Below are 15386 nucleotides of genomic sequence, written 5' to 3'. Positions count from 1 at the left end.
CCTTCATTGGATTCCAGTTAAGGCTCAGATTGACTACAAAATACTGCTATTAACTTATAAAACACTGAATGGCCTTTCACCAGAATACCTTAGTAATCTGCTGGTCTTATACAACCCTCCTCGCTTTCTTTGATCTCAAGGAGCAGGATATCTGTTAGTACCCAGGGTAGAAAGAGCTACGGCAGGCTGCAGAGCTTTCTGTTATAGAGCTGCTCAGCTGTGGAATGGTCTTGGGGATTCAGACAGACTCTCAATATTCAAGTTCACACCTCTTTAGCATATAGGGACTCTAGTTCTAGTTCTAGCTAACTGCTCACTCCCAGTCAGACCTAGAGTGTGAGGTGTAGAGCTGGGTGGGGATCGGTGCCATTGGCTTTGGATGAACTGAACTGTCAGTCTGTCACTCTAGCTTCACAATTGTGGAATTGGAATGCTGACGTTCAGAGACCCCCCATGCCTGCGTTCCCACCTGCCTCTCCCTCCTACTTACGCTGCCATAGCCATATCTGCTGGAGCTTACATACTGCACTCACCTATCTGTTTGCACTGCCTCTAGTCTCCCCTAATTGCACATTTTATTTCCCCTCCCTATACTGGGCTGTGCTGACTGGAGACCCCAACTTATCAACATATCCTGTCTACCCTGCTGCCTGCGACGTCTCCACTACCAGTGACGCCCTTCCGGCCTGTGACGCCTTATCCTGTATGCCCTCCTGCTGTACTACTGTTCACCCTGCCATTTGAGAACAGCTCCAGCACCTGCCTGCCATCACCTCCCTACCCCCCGCTTTGTGACTGAAATGTTAAGACTGGAAAAATGTTTATTAGGACTTCGTCATCTTGATCATTTGACTTCCTCTGCCAGTTCCTGGAGGATGGGCTCCCCGCTTTGGGTCTGGTTAGGGTTAGGGCTTCCTCTGCTGCCCCCTGGAGGATGGGCTCCCCCTTTGAGTCTGGTGCCTCCCAAGGTTTCTTCCTTCTAGGGAGCTTTTCCTTGCCACTGTCTCCTCTGACTTGCTCACTGGGGGCTTTGGGTGGGGATGCTGTAAAGCACTTTGAGACAATGTAATGTCGTGAAAACACGCTATACCAGGGGTGCCCAATAGGTCGATCGCAATCTACCGGTCGATCACAAAAGTAGCCTGGTCAGATCGTATGGCATATAAAAATAGAGGATGGATGACGCATTCAGCCACACCAGCTGCTGCCAAACTCCAGCAAGCGGCCGAGTCGCCTGATTAGCCTCCAATTTATTTCTGCTAAACTAAAGAAAGGGTATAAAAATGAATGGGGGAGCTGAACTAAGTAAGAAGCCAAAAACCTACCACTTCCATACGGAATGGGGGGAAGACTGATTTTTTTCCACAATGTCATATTCGAAGTGCGTTTGCCTCATCTGTCGGTGTACCGTCGCTATTCCGAAGAAGGGAAAGGGGGAGCGACATTTTCGGACTGTTCATAAAAGCTACGACATTAACTTCCCTCCGAAAAGCGAGCTGAGAAATACAAAGGTGAAGGAACTAAAATCCCAGCTCAAATGAAAAATACTTTATTTGTCCCAAAGGCAAATAAATAAATAATAATAATAATAATAATAATAATAATAATAATAAATGTGTCGTCACATCCTCAGCCAGGAGCAGCTGTGGCCAGCAGAGGCCGCCAGTGAGCAGCCAGAGACAGCAGTCATACAGAAGCTCCCAGCTCTGGGCTCCATCACATGAACACGCCTGCTGACAATAACACTCACATACCACTTATACACCCTGTGGATCTCTTCTTGCCTAAGGCCTAAGACATAACAGACCAAATATGCCAACCTGGGTTTACTAACCTGGGATCCTGGGATTGCTGCGAGAGATTGCTGGGATACTGCGAGAGAGTGGTGTTGAGCTGCAGCGATTGTTTTGGGATTGTTTGTGATTGTTTTTGGGGTGTTTGGAACGTATATTCTGAGTGTTTGTGTGCTTTAATTGTTTAGTGGGTGGCTGTGTTATTTCTATTTATTGTTCTTATTTCGGTCGGCGTGACTGCTTGTCTGTCCTGTCTGTTTATTAACAGCGCGATTGTTACGGGCAGTGAGCTGCGTTTTCTGTTCGCGTTTAACTCCGTAACACCGGCGGGGCGTAATAGCTAATAATATCTAACGTCGGTAACGTTACTCGGCGCCAGAAAAGGACAGTTGCTCCTGAGCTTTGCTCAGTCAGTCGGGAGTCGGGGCCGGGAGGACATTTTCCAATTTTTTCCCCGCTCCGGCAGTAGCCTGCTGTGAGGGGGGTTTTGTGGTTTTTCGACCTCCCAAGAGCAACTTCGATTTCGTTTTGTTTTTAGTTCATACTTGGTTCAGGCAGAAGTTCTTTTGGTAAGAAGTAGTAATTTTATCGGATTTAAAATTTTAAATAAAAATAATAATTAAGTTCCGTTTCAACCCAAGTAATTTATTTTAGTGTACTCGGCACTTTATTGCATTTAACGGTACGCTAATTAATCTTTAAAGTTAAATACACTATATAAATTTACTGGGCTGGGAGTACGGGGTCATAGTGAGTTAGTTAATTATGGGGCCAGCTCAGTGTTGCGTTTGCAACATGTTTGCCCTTCTGGACGTTAGTGTCCAGTCGGACTTCATCTGCGAGCGAAGTAAGCTAGTGGACTCGCTCATGGTCAAGGTTCGCGACCTTGAGGAGCAACAGGCTCTCATCCAATGCAACAGTGAGTTAGAGGAGCAAGTTAATACGCCTTTTAGGGAGAAGGTATGTACGCCACTAGCCGGGAGGGGGGAGAATGAAGAGCAGAGAGGTCGAGAGAGCTGGGTGACCGTAGGTCGTAGACGCAGGAAAGGGCGTACACACGTTGCAGAGGCGGCATCACCTGAGGTGACTGTGTCGAACAGGTTTCAGGTTCTTCCAACTTTAGAGCCGGAACGGACTGGGGAGGCAGGTGGGCCCTTGGGCACTGAGGAGCCCCCTCCCCCCAGGAAGAGGGAGGTTGTGGTAGTGGAGGATTCCATTATTAGGGGAGTAGACAGTTATGTGTGCACGCGTGATAGAGGGTCCCGTACGGTGTCTTGCCTGCCTGGTGCCCAGGTAGGAGACCTTCCAGATCGTGTGGATAAGCTTTTGGCCCCAGCTGGGGTGGATCCAGTTGTCGTGGTGCATGTTGGCACCAACGACATAGGCAAGGGTAGAAGGGCTGTTCTGCAGGATAAATTTATAGAAGTCGCCAATAAGCTTAGAAGCAGAACGTCCACGGTGGTATTCTCCGAAATACTCCCCGTGCCACGTGCAAGTCAGGCTAAGTTAGCTGAGATAAGGAGATTAAATGCGTGGCTAAAAGGATGGTGTAGGAAAGAGGGGTTTCGGTTTATGGGGCATTGGAGGACCTTCTGGAACAGGTGGGACCTGTTCAAGCCGGATGGGTTGCACCTGAACCAGAGGGGAACCAGTGTATTGGGGAGGCGTATGTGTAGAGTAGTTGAGAAATGTTTAAACTAGGGACTGGGGGGGCAGGGAGGTTAATTAACTATGTCAGTGGGGGAAAACGGAAAGCCCCAAATAATCATATTGTAAGTGGGCACCGTAATAGGCCTACCCTTTGTTGTCTGTATTTAAACGCCAGAAGTATTAGGAATAAAATTCATGATTTAGAGGCTTTAATCTCATCGGACTCTTATGATATTATAGGAATAACTGAAACGTGGTTGAGTGAAAAGGATGGACAAGAATATAATATGGATGGTTACACGTTGTTCCGTAAGGATCGTATAGGAAAAAAGGGAGGTGGTGTTGCAGTATATGTAAAGGAAAACTTGCAGGCAAGGTAACTTACTGATATAAATAAAACTACAGAAGCAATATGGGTAAAATTAGATGCTAAAAACTCAAATAGCCTAATTGTCGGTGTTTGTTACAGAACACCTAATATAGCTGCCGAGGAAAGCAGATTGTTATACAGTGATATTAGGACTATGAGCAATAAAAATGATGTGGTAGTTATGGGTGATTTTAATCTACCAGGAATGCAGTGGGACATTGTCACTGGCTCTTGAGAAAATGAACTGGAGATGGTGGAATTAGTACAGGATTGTTTTTTTACTCAGTTTGTTAACACCCCTACCAGGGGAGATGCCATTCTTGATCTTGTTCTCTCTAATAACCAGGACAGGATTGGTAAATTAGACGTTTTAGTGATCATAACATGGTCAAATTTGAGGTTAAGTTTAGTGTTCGAAGAGCTAAGTCCAAATCAAAAATATATAATGTTAGGAAGGCTGACTTTAAGTGTATGAGACTAAAATTAGAAACTGTGAACTGGATGGAGTTAAATAACAAAACTGTTGAAGAGGCCTGGGAACTTTTTAAAAGCACATTATTGCAAATGCAAGAGGACTTCATACCTGTTTCCAGCAAGAATAAATCTAGGAAATTGCAACCTAGGTGGTTTACTAGGGAAATAAAGCATAAAGTAAGGAGGAAAAGGGCTTTGTTCCAGCAATGGAAAATAACTGATGATGACAGAATTAAGCAGGAATATCTAAGTCTACAGGTTGAGTTAAAAAATGATATTAGACGAGCTAAAAGAAATGTCGAAAGGATGGTTGCATTGGAAGCTAAGGATGACGTTAAAAGTTTCTTCCAGTATTTTAACTCTAAAAGAGCTCTAAAACCTGAAATTACTAATCTGCAGGATAGTAAGGGTCTTATAATAGTAAACGACATTGATATAGTAAATGAGTCCAATGATAGTTTTGCACGGGTATTCACTGTTGAGGACCTTAGTAATTTACTAGTTATTACCTATCCAGCATTGTCTATAGCTAATATATATATAACTGAAGCAGATGTTTTGCAAAGCCTAGCTAAGCTCAAAATAAATAAATCACAGGGCCCTGATGGCATCTTACCTATAGTGTTAAAAGAGATGAGGGATATTATTTGCCGACCCTTAACTTTACTGTTTCAAAAATCCTTATCTGAAGGTGTGGTACCTTCTGATTGGAAGCACGCCTTCATAATGCCTATTTTCAAAAAAGGGGATAGAAGTAATTTGTCTAACTATAGGCCAATCAGTCTAACTTGTATAACTGGTAAAGTTATGGAGGCTATAATCAAAGAGAAAATGGTAGATTACCTGGACTCCAATAACATTTTGCGGGATAGCCAGCATGGATTTAGGAGAGGTAGATCCTGTTTAACGAATCTGTTGGAGTTTTTTGAGGAAGCTACTCAGGAAGTTGATAAGAAGGCCTATGATGTCATCTACTAGATTTCCAAAAGGCTTTTGATGTTGTCCCCCACAAGAGGCTCCTACTTAAACTCAAAGCGACAGGTATTTTAGGTACCGTAGCGACCTGGATTGATAACTGGTTAACAGATAGGAAACAGCGAGTAGTTATAAGAGGTACAATGTCACAGTGGGCCTGCATTCATAGTGGGGTACCGCAGGGTTCGATTTTAGGACCACTATTGTTCCTAATTTACATAAATGATATGGATACCAATATATACAGCAAACTGGTGAAATTTGCAGATGACACCAAGGTGGGTGGTGTAGCAGATACTGAATTAGCGGCTCAGCAGCTACAGCGGGATCTTGATTTAATTAGTGACTGGGCCGATACCTGGCAGATGAAATTTAATGTCAATAAATGTAAGGTACTCCATCTAGGGAGCAGAAATATAAAGTACAGGTATTTCATGGGTGTCACTGAAATAAAGGTAGCTGATCATGAGAAAGACCTTGGTGTGTATGTTGATGCTTCCATGTCCCATTCTCGCCAGTGTGGGGAAGCAATAAAAAAGGCCAATAGGATGTTGGGGTATATCTCCAGGTGTGTGGAGTTTAAGTCCAGGGAGATAATGCTAAGATTATACAATTCCTTGGTGAGACCTCACCTAGAATATTGTGTGCAGGTTTGGTCACCATATCTTAAAAAGGACATTGTGGCCTTAGAAAAGGTGCAGCGTAGGGCCACAAAAATGATTCCTGGTCTTAGAGGAATGTCATACGAGGAAAGGTTACTTGAGCTAAATCTGTTCAGTCTCAAGCAAAGGAGACTGAGGGGGGACATGATCCAGGTATATAAGATTCTAACAGGTTTGGATGCTGTTCAGCCAAATAGTTACTTCAGCATTAGTTCAAATACACGAACTCGTGGCCATAGGTGGAAATTAGCGGGAGAACATTTCAAGCTGGATTTAAGGAAGCACTTCTTTACACAGCGTGTAGTCAGAGTAAGGAATAGCCTTCCTGATAATGTAGTGCAAGCTGAATCCTTGGGTTCCTTTAAATCAGAGCTAGATAAGATTTTAACAACTCTGAGCTATTAGTTAAGTTCTCCCCAAGCAAGCTTGATGGGCCGAATGGCCTCCTCTCGTTTGTATAGTTCTTATGTTCTTATAAAGAGCCCTCACTGCTTCTATAGCAGGTTAGGATGCTGTGCCTGTGATCAGAAGGTAGACTGGATGGGAACGGAAACCTCACTTTTTTGTTTGTTACTACATTACTACCTTCAGTCATTATAAAGTCTGCGGTCTGGATTATCAAACAAACATCACAGTTATTAATCCAAGAGGAGAAATAAATAATACATATGATACATATCAAACAATATTCATGTATTACTGCCAGACCAGACATGATTTCCCATCCCCACGTCACTTACAGAGCCGTCCTGGAGTTCTTGACCACAGGCAGCAGCCTCCAGTGTTCTTTATCTGATCTGATGAATTTCTTCGGATCAAACACATCCAGCTCCTCATCTGACATCAGCATCACAAAGGCCAGAGCTGAGTACTGTGCAGGTGAGAGGTCTTCTGCTGAAAGGCTTCCTGAATTCAGGTATCTTTGTACTTCCTCTACTAGAGAATTGTCACCCAGCTCAGACAAACAGTGGAACAGGTTGATGGTCCTTTCTGGAGATAATTTCCTCTGTATTTTCTCCTTGATGTATTTGGCTGTTTCTGTAATATTATGTGAGCTGGTTACTGTCTGTCCCAGTAGTTTTTGTAATAGAGTCTTACTGGAGTCTGTTGAGAGGCCCAGGAGGAAGCGGAGGTAGAGGTCCAAGTGTCCATTCTTGCTCTTTAATGCCTGATCCAATGCAGTCTTCAGCAGTTTAGCTGATGAGTTTGACAGAAACACGTATAAAGCAGCGAGATACTCCTGGATGCTCAGATGCACAAAGCAGTACACCTTATCCTGATACAGCCCATATTCCTCTTTAAAGACTTCTGTACACACTCCAGAGTAAACTGAAGCTTCAGTGACATCAATGCCATTCTTTGTCAGATCTTCCTCATAAAATATGAGATTGCCTTTCTCAAGGTTGTCAAAAGCCAGTTTACCAAGTTTCAAAAGGAATTCCTTGCTGTATTCCTTAAGTTTGGTTTCATAGTTTTTCATATACTTGTCATTTTTTAAACATGACTGATAGATCAGGAAGTGTGTGTACATTTCAGTCAGAGTCCTTGGAATTTCTCCCCTGTCAGTCTCACTAAAAAGCCTCTTAAGCACAGTGGCTGAAATCCAGCAGAACACAGGTATGTGGCACATGATGAAGAGGCTCCTTGATGATTTCACATGTGTGATAATCCTGCTGGCCAGGCTCTGATCACTGAATCTCCTCCTGAAATACTCCTCCTTCTGGGCATCACTGAACCCTCGTATCTCTGTCACCCGGTGGACACATTCAGGAGGTATCTGATTGGCTGCTGCCGGCCGGGAGGTTATCCAGAGGGCAGCGGATGGAAGCAGATTCCCCTTAATGAGGTTAGTCAACAGCACATCCAGTGACGTTTTCTTTGTTACATCAAACCAGCTCTCATTGTTCTGAAAATCTAGAGGAAGGCGACACTCATCCAGACCATCAAAGATGAACAAGATCTTGTACCTAAACAGCTCAGTGGATTGAAATGATTTCAGTTCTGGGACAAAGCGGTGAAGCAGTTCAATCAGACTGTATTCATCCTTAATCAAATTCAGGTTCCGGAAAGGAAGAGCAAATATGAAGTGAACATCCTGGTTTGCTTTTCCTTCTGCCCAGTCGAGAATAAATTTCTGTACAGAGACTGTTTTCCCGATACCAGCCACCCCTTTAGTGAGTACAGTTCTGATAGGTGTCTCACGCTCACATAAGGGTTTAAATATATCATTGCACTTGACTGTAGTATCTTCTGTTCGCCTTTTCTTGGATGCTGTTTCAATCTGTCTCACTTCATGTTCATCATTGACTCCTCCAGTCCCACCTTCAGTTATGTAGAGTTCTGTGTAAATCTCACTGAGAAGTGTTGGCTGTCCTCCCATAGCTTTCCCTTCAAATACACACTCAAACTGCTTCTTAAGTTTACGCTTGATTTCCTGCTGATATTGCAGCATGAACTCTCCTGAAAAGAAATGAGAGGAAATTCAAAACATACATGGGTGTATTGCATGATTTCTGCAAATACAGGGATGACTTCAGGAAAGTTTTCAAATGGCTCACACACTGTGCCATACATGTTATGATAGTTTTATACCAACATGAAGACCATTCAAACATCCTTTTCTCTGCCCAAAACTTTTAAACAGTGCTGTACATGTACAGAATGTTATGAGGTTCTTACTCTTCTCCGGCACGTCAGCGAGATCATTTTGCTCCATGGTCCTCAGGATGTACAGTGTGTTCGGATCATTGTCCTCCTCCAGCTGAGGCTCAGAGCATTCTGGGTAATTCTGATCTAGGTAACTCACACAATTCTTCAGCTCATCCTTGGGGAACTAAAATAAAGTCACAGTTAATGATTGCTACCTGCACTGAACCTTTTCAAAGTTTCATTTGTGAATCATAGTTTTAAATATATTTCCTTTAACATGAAGAATTTCTTATTATACAGCTATAAAATATAAACTAATTAACACAACAACTAAGAAAATATATATCTGCAATAGATACAAACCTTCAGTATGGATGATAAACCCGATTTATCATGTAGATCTGAGCTGCATTCTTCCATTTGGTCTCTGTGAATAAGGCAGAAACATAAAGACCTCAATTCATCTACACAAATGTAACAGAAAGACTGAAAATCTCCCCATTAAACTTGCTGTTACTGCAGATAAAGAATAACCTTGTGGTATATTAGTCTGGAAAGATGTATCTGCCATGTTAAGCTTTATTCACTAGGGCAGCTTCCTAATTTTCTCATGACAGCAGAAGAGAACCAGTGACATCAGGCTCCAGCACACAGAGACACAGCAGGCAGGAAGGACAGTTTTCTATGCAGCCCTTTGTACCCAGTGACATCAGGCCCCAGCACACAAGACACAGCAGGCAGGAAGGACAGTTTCTATGCAGCCCTTTGTACCCAGTGACATCAGGCCCCAGCACACAGAGACACAGCAGGCAGGAAGGACAGTTTTCTATGCAGCCCTTTGTACCCAGTGACATCAGGCTCCAGCACACAGAGACACAGCAGGCAGGAAGGACAGTTTTCTATGCAGCCCTTTGTACCCAGTGACATCAGGCTCCAGCACACAGAGACACAGCAGGCAGGAAGGACAGTTTTCTATGCAGCCCTTTGTACCCAGTGACATCAGGCTCCAGACCTCCTGTTCTCACGTTTCCTGCCAAAATCTTCTTGACTATTAATGAATATAAAGAGCTAAATAAAACCCTGGTACGGTAATAAGAAGCCCACTTCCAGCATGCTGTCTGGGAGCGAGCACACAGCTTCCCATGCAGCTGGTCAACAGTGAAACCCCCCCCCCCCTGGATAAGGCTGTGCTTTGCTTATAAATAGAGTGGCCTGCTCTGCGAGTGACTGGCCCCCCTGCTTCTGTACCCGCTGGTCTCCAGGCCCCCACTTTTGTCTGTCAGCAGTGAGGGAAAACATACACACAGCTGTCCGTGAACTGAAGTCCTGTGGCCTGTACTACGAAGCGGGGTTACTGGCTTATCGGGGTAACTTGTCGGATTTAAGGTACCATAGTTTAAACGTGATGCTGCCTCAAACCTTCAAAACATTCATATCCCATCAGGCTATGAGGGGGATGTGCTGACCGGGGACTGGGGGAAGCGTGAGAGCAGGTGAGAGGGGAAGCGAGGAGCATGAGGGGAGGCAGGACTCTCAGCTTACACCACCCAGCTGTCGGGGCCCAGCGCCCCCCAGTGTCCATTACCACAGGCGCAACCCAAGACAAACACAGTATCTGCCGGTGCTATAGCGCCCCCCGGTGTCCATTACCACAGGCGCAACCCAAGACAAACACAGTATCTGCCGGTGCTATAGCGCCCCCCGGTGTCCATTACCACAGGCGCAACCCAAGACAAACACAGTATCTGCCGGTGCTATAGCGCCCCCCGGTGTCCATTACCACAGGCGCAACCCAAGACAAGCACAGTATCTGCCGGTGCTATAGCGCCCCCCGGTGTCCATTACCACAGGCGCAACCCAAGACAAGCACAGTATCTGCTGGTGCTATAGCGCCCCCCGGTGTCCATTACCACAGGCGCAACCCAAGACAAGCACAGTATCTGCCGGTGCTATAGCGCCCCCCGGTGTCCATTACCACAGGCGCAACCCAAGACAAGCACAGTATCTGCTGGTGCTATAGCGCCCCCCGGTGTCCATTACCACAGGCGCAACCCAAGACAAGCACAGTATCTGCTGGTGCTATAGCGCCCCCCGGTGTCCATTACCACAGGCGCAACCCAAGACAAGCACAGTATCTGCTGGTGCTATAGCGCCCCCCGGTGTCCATTACCACAGGCGCAACCCATGGCAAACACAGTATCTGCCGGTGCTATAGCGCCCCCCGGTGTCCATTACCACAGGCGCAACCCAAGACAAGCACAGTATCTGCCGGTGCTATAGCGCCCCCCGGTGTCCATTACCACAGGCGCAACCCAAGACAAGCACAGTATCTGCTGGTGCTATAGCGCCCCCCGGTGTCCATTACCACAGGCGCAACCCAAGACAAGCACAGTATCTGCCGGTGCTATAGCGCCCCCCGGTGTCCATTACCACAGGCGCAACCCAAGACAAGCACAGTATCTGCTGGTGCTATAGCGCCCCCCGGTGTCCATTACCACAGGCGCAACCCAAGACAAGCACAGTATCTGCTGGTGCTATAGCGCCCCCCGGTGTCCATTACCACAGGCGCAACCCAAGACAAGCACAGTATCTGCTGGTGCTATAGCGCCCCCCGGTGTCCATTACCACAGGCGCAACCCATGGCAAACACAGTATCTGCCGGTGCTATAGCGCCCCCCGGTGACCATTACCACAGGCGCAACCCATGGCAAACACAGTATCTGCCGGTGCTATAGCGCCCCCCGGTGTCCATTACCACAGGCGGAACCCAAGACAAGCACAGTATCTGCCGGTACTATAGCGCCCCCCGGTGACCATTACCACAGGCGCAACTCAAGACAAGCACAGTATCTGCCGGTGCTATAGCGCCCCCCGGTGTCCATTACCACAGGCGCAACTCAAGACAAGCACAGTATCTGCCGGTGCTATAGCGCCCCCCGGTGTCCAATACCACAGGCGCAACCCAAGACAAGCACAGTATCTGCCGGTGCTATAGCGCCCCCCGGTGTCCAATACCACAGGCGCAACCCAAGACAAGCACAGTATCTGCCGGTGCTATAGCGCCCCCCGGTGTCCATTACCACAGGCGCAACCCAAGACAAGCACAGTATCTGCCGGTGCTATAGCGCCCCCCGGTGTCCAATACCACAGGCGCTACCTAAGACAAGCACAGTATCTGCCGGTACTATAGCGCCCCCCGGTGACCATTACCACAGGCGCAACCCATGGCAAACACAGTATCTGCCGGTGCTATAGCGCCCCCCGGTGTCCATTACCACAGGCGCAACCCAAGACAAACACAGTATCTGCCGGTGCTATAGCGCCCCCCCGGTGTCCATTACCACAGGCGCAACCCAAGACAAACACAGTATCTGCCGGTGCTATAGCGCCCCCCGGTGACCATTACCACAGGTGCAACCCAAGACAAACACAGTATCTGCCGGTGCTATAGCGCCCCCCGGTGTCCATTACCACAGGCGCAACCCAAGACAAGCACAGTATCTGCCGTTGCTATAGCGCCCCCCGGTGACCATTACCACAGGCGCAACCCAAGACAAGCACAGTATCTGCCGGTGCTATAGCGCCCCCCGGTGTCCATTACCACAGGCGCAACCCAAGACAAGCACAGTATCTGCTGGTGCTATAGCGCCCCCCGGTGTCCATTACCACAGGCGCAACCCAAGACAAGCACAGTATCTGCTGGTGCTATAGCGCCCCCCGGTGTCCATTACCACAGGCGCAACCCAAGACAAGCACAGTATCTGCTGGTGCTATAGCGCCCCCCGGTGTCCATTACCACAGGCGCAACCCATGGCAAACACAGTATCTGCCGGTGCTATAGCGCCCCCCGGTGACCATTACCACAGGCGCAACCCATGGCAAACACAGTATCTGCCGGTGCTATAGCGCCCCCCGGTGTCCATTACCACAGGCGGAACCCAAGACAAGCACAGTATCTGCCGGTACTATAGCGCCCCCCGGTGACCATTACCACAGGCGCAACTCAAGACAAGCACAGTATCTGCCGGTGCTATAGCGCCCCCCGGTGTCCATTACCACAGGCGCAACTCAAGACAAGCACAGTATCTGCCGGTGCTATAGCGCCCCCCGGTGTCCAATACCACAGGCGCAACCCAAGACAAGCACAGTATCTGCCGGTGCTATAGCGCCCCCCGGTGTCCAATACCACAGGCGCAACCCAAGACAAGCACAGTATCTGCCGGTGCTATAGCGCCCCCCGGTGTCCATTACCACAGGCGCAACCCAAGACAAGCACAGTATCTGCCGGTGCTATAGCGCCCCCCGGTGTCCAATACCACAGGCGCTACCCAAGACAAGCACAGTATCTGCCGGTACTATAGCGCCCCCCGGTGACCATTACCACAGGCGCAACCCATGGCAAACACAGTATCTGCCGGTGCTATAGCGCCCCCCGGTGTCCATTACCACAGGCGCAACCCAAGACAAACACAGTATCTGCCGGTGCTATAGCGCCCCCCCGGTGTCCATTACCACAGGCGCAACCCAAGACAAACACAGTATCTGCCGGTGCTATAGCGCCCCCCGGTGACCATTACCACAGGTGCAACCCAAGACAAACACAGTATCTGCCGGTGCTATAGCGCCCCCCGGTGTCCATTACCACAGGCGCAACCCAAGACAAGCACAGTATCTGCCGTTGCTATAGCGCCCCCCGGTGACCATTACCACAGGCGCAACCCAAGACAAGCACAGTATCTGCCGGTGCTATAGCGCCCCCCGGTGTCCATTACCACAGGCGCAACCCAAGACAAGCACAGTATCTGCCGGTGCTATAGCGCCCCCCGGTGTCCATTACCACAGGCGCAACCCAAGACAAGCACAGTATCTGCCGGTGCTATAGCGCCCCCCGGTGTCCATTACCACAGGCGCAACCCAAGACAAGCACAGTATCTGCCGGTGCTATAGCGCCCCCCGGTGTCCATTACCACAGGCGCAACCCAAGACAAGCACAGTATCTGCCGGTGCTATAGCGCCCCCCGGTGACCGTTACCACAGGCGCAACCCAAGACAAACACAGTATCTGCCGGTGCTATAGCGCCCCCCGGTGTCCGTTACCACAGGCGCAACCCAAGACAAACACAGTATCTGCCGGTGCTATAGCGCCCCCCGGTGACCGTTACCACAGGCGCAACCCAAGACAAACACAGTATCTGCCGGTGCTATAGCGCCCCCCGGTGACCATTACCACAGGCGCAACCCAAGACAAACACAGTATCTGCCGGTGCTATAGCGCCCCCCGGTGTCCATTACCACAGGCGCAACCCAAGACAAGCACAGTATCTGCCGGTGCTATAGCGCCCCTCGGTGTCCATTACCACAGGCGCAACCCAAGACAAGCACAGTATCTGCCTGTGCTATAGCGCCCCCCGGTGTCCATTACCACAGGCGCAACCCAAGACAAGCACAGTATCTGCCGGTGCTATAGCGCCCCCCGGTGTCCATTACCACAGGCGCAACCCAAGACAAGCACAGTATCTGCCGGTGCTATAGCGCCCCCCGGTGTCCATTACCACAGGTGCAACCGAAGGCAAACACAGTATCTGCCGGTGCTATAGCGCCCCCCGGTGTCCATTACCACAGGCGCAGCCCAAGACAAGCACAGTACCTGCCGGTGTTATAGCGCCCCCCGGTGTCCATTACCACAGGCGCAACCCAAGACAAGCACAGTATCTGCCGGTGCTATAGCGCCCCCCGGTGTCCATTACCACAGGCGCAACCCAAGACAAGCATAGTATCTGCCGGTGCTATAGCGCCCCCCGGTGTCCATTACCACAGGCGCAGCCCAAGGCAAGCACAGTATCTGCCGGAGCTATAGAGAGATCAGCACAAGTCATAAGTAAGTAAGTAGAGCTTTACTGTCATCCAAAACAATAAGTATACAGTGAGACGGAATATCGTTCTCCATGAGCATAAGTGTAACATAAAACACAACAGCACACAAGACAGATCACAATGAGGGTGAGAGGGGTAATAATTTACACTACACCTATATACATATATCTGAATGTACATTTATATAGAGAAGACATTAGACTAAGACTGAATAGAAAGACAGTACAATGACATGAAGAATACAGTATGAAAGCAGTATGAATGTACATATATACAGGGTAAGTAAAGGGAGCAGGTTATATTGTGCAAATTAAGAGAAGTTGTGCAAGAATGCAATACGTGTGTAAAAGTCCAGGTATGCATAGATGTAGACATATTCATATAAAAGCAGCCATAACGGGATCAAAATGAATAAATATAAAGTGTTACATAGAACAGCGCAGGGTGTGCAGTACAGAGTCAAGTGTGTGTGTGTGTGTGTGGGGGGGGGGGGGGGGGGGCGGTGTGCTGTTCGGGAGCCGGACTGCTTGGGGAAAGAAGCTATTGCACAGTCATGCAGACCTGCTCCTACTGCACGGTCGTGCAGACCTGCTCTTATCGCACGGTCGTGCAGACCTGCTCCTATCGCACGGTCGTGCAGACCTGCTCCTATCGCACGGTTGTGCAGACCTGCTCCTGATGCTGCAGAATCTTCTTCCAGATGGAAGAGGGATAAACGGTTCCTGGGTGGGATGGTACCCGTCAGTCACAATGCTGGTGGCCTTACGGATGCAGCGGGAAGTGTAAGTGTCCTGCAGGCTGGGCAGAGAGCTGCCGGTGATGCGCTCAGCGGAATGAACAATCCTCTGAAAGGCTCTGCGGTCGGAGACATGGCAGTTTCCATACCAGACTGTAACAGAACTGGATAGAATGCTCTGGATGGTGCCCCTGTAGAAGGTG

The 15386-nt window shown here is 48.4% G+C and overlaps 1 protein-coding gene across 12 annotated transcripts in view; it reads right to left on the bottom strand.

Annotated features, from left to right (window-relative positions):
* LOC125726907 (NACHT, LRR and PYD domains-containing protein 12-like) overlaps positions 1-15386 on the bottom strand; it is a 137761-nt gene that overhangs the window by 106123 nt on the left and 16252 nt on the right. For all 12 annotated transcript variants that reach the window (XM_049003375.1, XM_049003369.1, XM_049003374.1 and 9 more), the window contains 3 exons: positions 8937-9000; positions 8604-8757; positions 6665-8384 (listed from right to left, as the gene is read on the bottom strand). In XM_049003375.1, coding sequence (XP_048859332.1) covers positions 6665-8384; positions 8604-8757; positions 8937-9000 — 1938 coding nt within the window. The remainder of the gene's footprint in view (positions 1-6664; positions 8385-8603; positions 8758-8936; positions 9001-15386) is intronic.

The sequence above is a fragment of the Brienomyrus brachyistius genome, unplaced genomic scaffold (genome assembly GCF_023856365.1).
Source record: "Brienomyrus brachyistius isolate T26 unplaced genomic scaffold, BBRACH_0.4 scaffold79, whole genome shotgun sequence".
Classification (NCBI taxonomy): domain Eukaryota; kingdom Metazoa; phylum Chordata; class Actinopteri; order Osteoglossiformes; family Mormyridae; genus Brienomyrus; species Brienomyrus brachyistius.
This window is presented reverse-complemented; position numbering and strand designations above follow the sequence as displayed.